The 10,241-nt window shown below is 41.9% G+C and overlaps 1 protein-coding gene across 1 annotated transcript; it reads right to left on the bottom strand.

Moving 5' to 3' along the window:
• Positions 1-381: 381 nt before the first annotated feature.
• On the bottom strand, positions 382-9,630 carry Nifk (nucleolar protein interacting with the FHA domain of MKI67). Its single transcript, XM_005397638.2, has 6 exons — positions 9,452-9,630; positions 8,141-8,278; positions 4,066-4,174; positions 3,001-3,212; positions 1,325-1,468; positions 382-946 (listed from the first exon to the last, which is right to left on the bottom strand). Exons 1-6 carry the CDS (start codon positions 9,554-9,556, stop codon positions 758-760), a joined length of 897 nt encoding a protein of 298 aa, XP_005397695.1. The 5' UTR covers positions 9,557-9,630; the 3' UTR covers positions 382-757.
• Between the last annotated feature and the right edge of the window lie 611 nt (positions 9,631-10,241).

Raw genomic sequence — 10,241 nt, 5'->3', positions numbered from 1 at the left:
AATCGAATTCACAACCTTGCGCTTGCCAGGCAGGCGCTTTGCCGCTGAGCTAAATCCCCAGCCCCTTGGGTATGAGAAATTTACAAGGGAGAAGGAAATCTATTTTTCCCCAAGGCTTCTAAATCCTCCCTGCATACATATCGTTGTAGAAAAAGTTCACTTCTTGATTGCTGGAATCTGTGAATGCAATCTCACATGATGACAGTGATGGAAAACAGTAATTGTGTATCTATTCTAACCCACCAGGAACTAATGTGACATTGGTAAAAAGCATCATTTGTGAATCTGCATTAACACTTGATTGCCTTCTCACTTGCCTATAGGACTTCAGCCACCAGAAGTCAAAAGTACCTTTTAGGAATTAAGTATGCTCAACAACCATGCAGTTGGTCAAGCAATCTTTATTTGCTTGTGGCAAAAGGCCACAACACTTGAGTACTTAAACCTGCAGTTAATAGTGATATTTAGGCAGGGTACACAAAGGGGTGCTAAAAACAGTATGAACAGAAAAGTAGGAGAGCGGGACAAAGGCACTGCAAGCTCAGCCACTGCAGGCTGTGGTATACCCCAACCAGTCAGCAAGGGCAGACGAACCAAAATTACTGACTGCTTCTCTTACTGACCTTGAACAACCAGTACATTTTTCCTTTGAAAGTCCCGTTATTCTTTGAGTTGGTTTATCCAGTATAGCACAGTAGTCAGTCCTTACAATAAATCACATTTTTTGGTAAGATACGCTGCACATAATACATTCATATCACTGTTTGCTTTTCCTTCGCCTTTGTCTTTTTTTTCCTGAACGAGTGGGCGTTGGAGTCTCTTGTATCTCTTTTACACTGGACACAGGCTCTTTGAAGACTATTTCATCATCTTTATCATCATTCATTTCAGCAACTTCAGATTTTCGTTTCTCCAAAAATGTTGGTGTGCAGACCGGTGTGGCACTCTGGAATCAACCAGCAGAGGATTACAACGCACAACTGTGGTACAGTATTAGGAATGGCTTTACACCAAAGTACTACTGCCTTTCTGTTTTTCCATGCTGCCTCCTGTTATTTAAGGCCCACTTCAGTCTTCTGATGACACAACTGCAGATAAATGATCAGCCTACACACTTACCAAATTTAGTGTGGAAATTCATTAATTGGAGTATGTTCAATTATAAGTTTTAGGTAGAAAGTTGCTGAATTACCAGTTGAGGACAACCGAAAATGTCACGATATTCAATTTGAAATCTTAACAAGACGACAATAGCACAAAGTGCTTTTCTTGCTTTAAATTATTTCTACAACACCTTGTACCCAGAATATTGAGACAGTTTTACCTGGCTGTCCACAGTCTTGTCGGGAGTGACCGGAGAGTCCTCTGAAACCCTTTTCTTCTTCTTCTTAGGTATGCCTGAAGCCTTTTTCTTTTTGGTGGAAACCTCTTTTTTGTCCGAAACCTCTTTTTTCTTAGTAGACAAAACCTTGAAATAAATTTAAGATTTTAACAATTTCTATATTCATTAATTACAGTAGTCTTGATTATATTCCTCTTCCCTCTTTTCAGTGCTGGTAATGAAACCCAGGCTTTGTCCATGCCAGGTAAGTGCTTTACCAATGAGCAACATCCCAGCCCTTCCTCTTGTCGTGCATGTATATAAACAGAAATTTCACCTGGCAATTTGTAGATTTCTGAAGATTAATGTTTGGAACCTCCCCACCTCCCAAACACACACACACACACACACACACACACACACACACACACACACACACACACAGGTAAAATCTCAAACAGAAAGTTATGAAGGCTAAATAAGCCTGCAGGCCCATTCTGGCCAAATTCAAAATCCTGGCAGTCAGCCTGCTTTTCCACTAAGCAACAAACCGGTACAGGAAAAATATTCGTATGCTTACTTTCAGGGTTCAATGTCCCAGTTCCCTAACGTCAGTACAGTGGTCCAGTACAGTTAAAGACTGGTTGTGTTTGATAAAGGGTTAACAACCAAAAAGTGGGCCAAAGGAAGTTAACTCAGTCATTTAACTTCTGGATAGGGGTTAAGAGCTCATCACTTACCAACTAACCAGCCTTTTGGAAATAAGGTTATAGGTTCTATGAAGTCCAAAAACAATCTCAAGATTTAGTTAAGAAATAAAACTTTTTCCTATGTTAACATCCTGAAAGATCACACTCAGGTATTATAGTAAAACACACAAAGCTGGGTGTGGTGGTGCCCGCCTGTAATCCCAGTACTTGGGAGGAGGAGGCAGGAAGATAGTAGCAAATTCAAAACCAGCTTGGGCTACAAAGTGAGTTCAAGACCAGTCTGAACTGCATAGTGAGACCCTGTCTCAAAAAAAAAAACCAAGAAAAAGCAAACAAAAAAAAAAACAAACCAAAAAACCCACACATAACTAGAGTACCATAAGAAGGATCAACTTATAGTCCTGATATTTACTGACAGCACACAGTAAACCATACATTTTTTAGTTCTGGTAATGTCACCTTTAAATGTTAATCTAAGAGCATTATACCTTTTGGTCAAACAGTGGCTTAACTTTAGCAACTTAAAAACAATAAAAGTTAGTTTCTTCTCTATAACGGAAAGATAGCATTATCTCTTAAGTTTTTAGGAAGAACTCCCAACGCAATGTTTCAAAAACTTAGTAAAAAACTTGCATTTAGGGGTGAGGGTGTGGCTGGTGTGTGCTCAGTATGCAAGAGGACTTGGGCGTGGTCCCAACACTGCCAAGCCCCACAGTGGACCAAATATTGATGAGCACTGGACTACTTTACAAACCACCACAAAAACACAGAAACATGTACTAACTAGCAAAGTACAAAATTCACATGTAGGGGCTGGGGATTTAGCTCAGCGGCAAAAGCGCCTGCCTGGCAAGCGCAAGGTCGTGAGTTCGGTTCCCGGTACCGGAGAAAAACCAAAAAAAAAAAAAAAAACAACAAAATTCACATGTAAGAAAAACTACCCCAAAGTTTCAAGATGAAATACTTAACCAATGAAGGAAAATTATAATCAATTCCTTTCGCAATTAATTTCTTCCTGAGTAATTTTTCTTTCTTCTTAAATCGATCTTCCATGCGTAACTTCTGTACCAGTGTCCGATTGTGATTATACCGTTTCACTGCGGGGTATACTGGATGATGAAATGGAACTTGCCAACCTTTAAAAAGATCTTTATGTACTTTTTCTGGTGGCATAAAACGACCTATTTTTAAAAAGAAAAATAGCTTTTAACCAGAGAGTAAGTGAGGATTTTTTCATGTTAACTTTACATTTCCCTGGTGCCATTTCTCGTGTCCTAATCGAAATGACGTGGTTTATGTCAGGTTAGAGCAACAGATAAGCCAATTCTGTCCTAAGAGAGCAACTAGTTCATACTTGAGAAGCAACAAGTCCCTCAGTTCAGAACCTGAAGTTATTTTCCACAAGTCAGACAGGGTCCAGCACCAATCTGGCTTGTGTGTGTGTGGACACCTTTCAGGTTGCCTTGCCCAGCACTTCCTTCTGACGAGAGCTGTTTCTTCTGTTTTGTTTTTTCAGTAAAGGGGACTGAACCCAGGGGCTTGGCATACTAAACATTCTACCACTTTGCTACATCCTCTGCCCTTCAAAAAATTTTTTTCTTTTTGAGAAGGGGTCTCTCTAAGATGTTGCCCAGGATGATAGTAAAGTTTTGAACCTCCTGCCTCAGCCTGCTGAGTAGCTTGGATTATAGGCATGTGTCCCTGTGCCATGCTAACTGCCGTGACTTTGAGAATGAACCTAAGACTGGTCTTTCCCAGGAAGTGTGGTAGAGATGACATGCTGGCAGCCCTGTCAGCCTGTTAACTTGAGCCTGGGACCTGGGAACCGACAAGGGCAGAGAAGAACCAGAGACAGATACGTGGGGAACCCAAAGTCAGTGGCTTTCCTTGCTAATTTCTGATCTGATGCTGCTCCTCTACTCACTCCTCACTGTTCCTGTGTAGAAAAGCTGCGGCAGCAAAGCAGTGTTTTACATTCTGGGCACTGTCAGATGGGGGTCCACACTTCCCCACTGGTAAGCTAAGGGCACTCACAAACTAGGAGTCTTTCGCCGAAGAGGTAGTTGTGCATCGTTTCAGCCACTATCTTGGCAACATCTTCAGATTGAAACTCCACAAAGGCATACCCTCTGCTATTTCCTGTCTGCAATGGAAAATTCACCACAAAAAGTTGACAAATTCTAACAAGCCATCAAACCATAAAATGCCATTAATTTAAATAATGCACATTAGCCCTTACAACAATCCTGCCTCAGCCTCCCAAGTGCTGGAATTACAAGCATGCACCAATATGTCTGGCAATTTTATGGTATCTTTAAATCTAACTTTACCTTATGCAGTCCAGAGCCTTACGGGAAAGAGAGAAAAAGCCCCCCAAAAATACGCATAATAAGTATGTGATCATTATGAGTGGGGAATTTATTGGATTGCAACATTCCATCCAATAAAGAAAATCTTTACTGATTTTGCTGGCAGTTCCAGTGGTCATGTATTCATAACACAGAAGTGCAGGTTAGTATAACCCCCACTTTATGTGTAAGAAGTAAAAAGAAGCCAGGGAGGATAGTGCATGACTGTAATTCCAGCACCCAGAAAGTTGAAGTAGGATTACCAGGAGTTTGAGCTCAGCCTGGGTTACATAGTGATGAATTCAAGGCCAGCCTGAACTACACAAGTGAAACCCTATTTCAAACAACCACAACAAAGAAGAAACAAAAAAAGTAACAGAAGCTGGATCATTTTCATGTTACCTCAGGCTACCTTCAAAACTCAGGGCAAAGGAACAGTGCAACAACACAGTGAGTAGATTTTCTCACCTAGCTTCTTGGTAAGTATATGGATAATGGAGCACAAACATCTAGATGTGGGTCCTGGCTTTGACATGTGCTTAGATACATGGGTAAGTGACGTGTAAGCCTGCTTTTTATTCCATCAAATGGGGATGATAGGCGCTCTCATGCGGTTGCAGGGCACGTACAAAGGGTTGTCATGGCAACATTTTTGGGTGGGATAGAAATTATGATGTGACTCTGTAGACAGGAAACTCCCTTAGGGCTGGAGATATAGCTCAGTGGCACAGTGCCTGCCTGGCAAGCACAAGGTCCTGAGTTTGATTCCTGGTACCAAAAAAAAAAAAAAAAAAAAAAACCCCAAACCATCTTAAAGTCACATGGTTTCAGAGCCAAGCAGCTCATTACTAGCATCGGCTGTGCCACTATCAACCAACTTAGACAATTCACAACTCTGAATCTCAGTGTAGTTAACTCAGGAGGATTTTGGTAAAAATTAAAGACGCCCCCAAATCCACTTATAATCCCAACTCTCAAAAGGAAGAGAAAAGATGCAGTGGGAGAAACATGTGATAGCCAACTCAATGTCCCACTACTAACAGACTAATATAAATCTTTTGAAAAGTGATTCAAAAACACAGGCCATGTCAAAAACAACTCCTCCAACTAACCAGTACCCTGCAGTCTTAGAATGCTGGAAATACCAAGCTAATAGTTCAAACTGGAGCAGGGAAGGCTTTACTATGCAACATTGCTGGAAATGTTAACTGTTAGTGCATCGCCTCAATAAATGAGCTTCTGTAGGACAGCTGGTCTAAAGTTTCCAGAGGCAATGTCAAGAAAAATTAAATCATTAGGCAGAAAAGGGTAAGGAGACTGCTGCAAAACGGCCTAATGAGCTCTAACAACTAAGTGCAATGTATGCGCTTAAACAGATCCCAGCACTTGGGAGGCTGAGGCAGGAGGATCACTGGGAGTTGGAGGCCAGCCCAGGCTACATAGTGAGTTCAAGGTCAGCCTGCACTACATAGCAAGATGCAGAAAAAAAAGATCCCAGAATGGATATGCAAAAAAATAGCTAAAGACCAAAGCAATGTGAAGACCATGTATTATATACTATTATATTCTTTTTCTGTAAGACAATGTCCTTGTTAAGAGATTTATAACATTTACAAAATAAGGTCCTACCAAAGACAGAAAAGTTTTTGTCAAAGACAGTAAGAAAGGACAAAAGATCTGAATAGGTGACTCACAGGAGAAGGAATTCCAATAGCTACTTTGCATATGATATTCAACTTCCTTAAGAGTAACACAGATAGAAGCAGCACAGCTTATTTTACACTCAGGGACCTGAGGATATGCCTCAGAGCAGCATTTTTCAAACTCAGAGTACCTTTTGGGGTAAAGAATCAATTTAGTAAGTCAGAGAAACATTTTTTAAAAACTGCACAGAATACAAAATCAAAATCATTATAGACAAAGCTGGGAGCAGTGGCACATGTCTGTAATCCCAGCACTTGGAAGGCTGAGGGAGGAGGATCACTGCAAGTTTGAGGCTATTCTGGGTTAGAAAGTGAATTCATGCCCAGCCTGAACTACATAGCGAAACCTCAAAAAGACCAAAAGAGGGCCAGGGATACAGATCAGTGGCACAGCGCCTACCTAGCAAGAGTGAGGTCATGAGTTTGATCCCCAGTACCACAAAAAAAAAAGACCAAAAGAACCCAAAAACAAAAAACATTAGACAATTATTGCCTCATATGGTCTTTATTTACATACATAAGTATGTATGTTATCTTGTGCTATGAAACTTATTCCTTACTGCAGACCAAGGTCTGAAACATGTTATTCTAGAAAAGTTTGTCTACAACTATACACAGAATGTCTGTAGTAGTTTAGAGTAAAAAACTGTAGAAAAATCTTAATGTTCAATACGAGGGTGGATAAACATTAAGCAAAGGAACACAGCAATGCCAATGAATGCACCAGTTACATGAATAAAGTTCCAAACAGGTTATTGAATATAAAAGGTAAGTTACACATGATATGATATAATTTTGAAACAAGCATAGACATATAAATGTTTGGTAGAGTTAAAAACATACACAGCAATAAAGCACTGAACTGGGCAAGGGGAGGTGAAGATGACTGTGGAACAGTACAAAATGGTCCCCGATTGTACCTTTACTTTCTCATTTACTACAGAGAACAGAGAGAGTAGGGAGTAGCTACCAGCGGTTACTAGAAGCAACCACTACAAATAGGTAAATGGGGAAAGGAAGGAGGGAACCAAGAGAAAACATACGATTTTGATTAGAATGGAAGAAATACCAATATTTTAAATTTAAAATGCCCTTCAATGGATGTTAAGAGAACCTACCACTTAAAACCTGTTTTTTTCCTTGAGTAGGGGGAGACGGAGTCTCAACTTATGTAGGTAGTCCTGGCTGGCCTCAGACTTGGGGTGTTCCTCCTGCCCCAGCCTCCAGAATGCTACAATTATAGGTGTGCACCAGCGCGCCCAGCTGAAGTCTGTGGCTTCAGGACAAGTAGCCAATGAAAGAAACATACTTCATCCCCTCATATTTATATTAAACATAAAAAATTTAACTTTGCTGTACTGTATGTTAAGTCGTAAACTTCACTAGAAAAACAAGATTCAAACAATAAGCTATCCATGGTTACAGCCAATAAATGCATAGGGGAATTAAATAAAGTGGTAGGTACTGTAAAACACTAACATCCGTATAGTGTTTCCTGTGTGGCAGGCAATGTTTTAAGAACCTTAAGCTTACTGCCTAATTCAATGCTTGACTAAATATTCCCAGAAAATTGGTGCTGTGACTTTTACACAGGCTTTACAGATTTTGAAATGGAAATATGGAGAGATCACATAAACTCATCCATAGATAGCCACACAACTAGTAGCTATACAACTGGGCCTCAATCGAGGTAGTCTTGCTCGAGTCCTTAACTATCACTACATAAATGTTTGTCTTATTGGGTTACTCCTGCCAAATGCTAGTACAAGACAATGCATAGACCTGGAGCTCAAACTGAAGTTCATTTACCCCTGGCCTAGGCAGCCACAGCATAAATATGATTCATTTACTAGGAATGTCAATTTAACGTGGGGGTCTGAGGACATTCTTTTAGGAAAAAAAAAATACAGATTTTGCTTTTAATGCTCTTTCAGGCCCTAAACCTTACCCTACTCCTTTCCCAAACAAAGCCTGATAATCAATAGTATGTGAACAACCCTCACTGATGATACACATTTGTAAAACAAAACGATCAAGTTTGGCTTACAAAAATCTTACCCTTTTACTTCTGGACAGTCTGAATCTTGTAATACTGCCAAACTGGGAGAAATATGCTTTGATTTGGGATTCAAAAAGTACAGGAGGTAGGTGTCCCACAAAGATTACTCCAGGTCTAAGTTCTTCTTGCTTTTTTTTCTGACAAAAGAACATTTTAAAAATACAGAAATCACAATGCAGTAGAACTTTCAAAATCCCTAGCTCTTGGTCCAAGAACACACCAGTATTTCTACTTATCACAGCATAATTTTTTGTTTGTTTTCTTTTTTTTTTTGTCTTTTTGAGACAGGGTCTCACTATGCAGGTCAGGCTGGCCTTGACCTCACTTTGCAGTCCAGGTTCGCCTCGAACTCACAGTGATCCTCCTGCCTCAGCCTCCCGAGTGCTGGGATTACAGGCGTGTGCCACCATGCCAGACTCAGCATAATTTTAGAATTAGCTGTTTGGTGTCTGTCTCCCCACAAGGACAACCATCAATTAATCATCTTCTCAGTCTCCCATCCCAGCATCAGCACCGAGTAGGTGATCAAGACCTGTATGTTTGGTTGTCAACGGGTAAGCAAATAAACCTTAGTATGTCACTAAGTCTTTTGCCTGGAGAATTCCACATATACGTGCCTTTTAAATCTTAAGGAAGATCACGGTTTACACCCAATCGAATAAATATCAAGAAGCCTGTTAACCTTCACAATGTTATCACACTCACCCTTTGCAATAAAAACTTGTTGTCCAGCGTATTTCCTAATAAACACCAAACAAAATATAAACGAATGGCAGGAACTCTAGTGAGCAAAGGGAACTTCTCGTATGTCTTTTTTTTTTTTTTTTCCGGTACCGGGAATCGAACTCACGACTTTGCGCTTGCCAGGCAGGCGCTTGGCCGCTGAGCTAAATCCCCAGCCCCCACATATGTCTTTTAAGAGCTTGACAAGTAGGGGAAATACAAGCGCACCCAATACTAGGTCTTGAGCCCTTATTTAGGGGCACGGCAGAAGCGCGAGGGCTCTAACGTGGTACTAACTTGCGGCCTGGGGGCGCCATCCTCCCCGCCCCCCGCCCCGCCGCCGCCGGTTCCCTCTTTCCACCTGCGACAGCCCACACCTCCCTCTTGTTTCCACGCTAAGATCTTAAAGCCAACTTGGCCAAACACCACCGACCAGCGTCCAGGTTCTCTGGGAGTCTTCCGAGCTCAAGAGGCCGGCCCCACACCCAGTCGCCAACACAGTGGGCGGCCGTGGAGAAAGCAAGGCGCCCATTGGCCCGGAACTGCACGTTCGGGGAGACACCGGTCTGCCGCCTTCCAGGCCTCACCTGGGTCACGCGATGCCGAACCTGCGCCACCTCCTTCTGAAACTGGGCCTCCTCCTGTGGGTTCAGAGACAGAATTGGCGCAGCGGGGCCAGAAAACACCGCCATGCTGAAAGTACCCTGACAGGCCACTCCACGCGGCGGCCCCGGAAACCCTAGCGCTTGCGGCTTCTGGGAAGCGGAAGTGGAGGCGGGAGGGGGGCGTGGCGAGGCTCGGGGGCGTGGCAGAAAGTACGGAGAGCGGCGGGGATCTGGCAAGGGGTGAGCTTGCGCGTGCTCTCGCCTCTTCCGTTTATCAAGATGCAATGCACAAAGCAACTGCATTTCAAAACGAGTTGAAAAATAAACTCCAGAACAGTACTTGTGTCCCTGATATATTGCTATCCATTCTTTCGTTTGTTTAGTATTTCCTTTCCTCACTCACCTCTTTTTCCGTTCTTTTTTTCCGTTTTCTCTCCCTCCCTCCTCCCTCCCTCCTTCCCTCCTCCTCCCCCTTCCCCCCTCTTTCTTTCTTTCTTTCTTTCTTTCTTTCTTTCTTTCTTTCTTTCTTTCTTTCTTTCTTTCTTTCTTTCTTTTTCTTTCTTTCTTTCTTTCTTTCTTTCTCTCTCTCTCTCTCTCTCTCTCTTTCTTTCTTTCTTTTTCTTTCTTTCTTTCTTTTTCTTTCTTTCTTTCCTTTCTTTTTTCTTTGAGACAGAATCTCCAAGTTGCGAGGCAGACCTGAAACTTGCAACCTTCTTGCCTCAGCTTCCAAGTAGCTGGGATTACAGGTGTGCGCCACTGCTCTTTTTCTTGT

Source organism: Chinchilla lanigera, unplaced genomic scaffold, assembly GCF_000276665.1.
Source record: "Chinchilla lanigera isolate Chin_1 unplaced genomic scaffold, ChiLan1.0 scaffold00058, whole genome shotgun sequence".
Classification (NCBI taxonomy): domain Eukaryota; kingdom Metazoa; phylum Chordata; class Mammalia; order Rodentia; family Chinchillidae; genus Chinchilla; species Chinchilla lanigera.
This window is presented reverse-complemented; position numbering and strand designations above follow the sequence as displayed.

Bases quoted from the DNA above. Each gene is read 5' to 3' on its own strand.
- Nifk (XM_005397638.2), bottom strand. From the start codon at position 9,556: ATGGCGGTGTTTTCTGGCCCCGCTGCGCCAATTCTGTCTCTGAACCCA. The intron at 4,175-8,140 runs GTAAGATTTTTG...TTTCCATTGCAG, and splicing joins GACTGTCCAGAAGTAAAAGG to ACAGGAAATAGCAGAGGGTA. The intron at 3,213-4,065 runs GTGAGTGCCCTT...TTTTAAAAATAG, and splicing joins CGGCGAAAGACTCCTAGTTT to GTCGTTTTATGCCACCAGAA.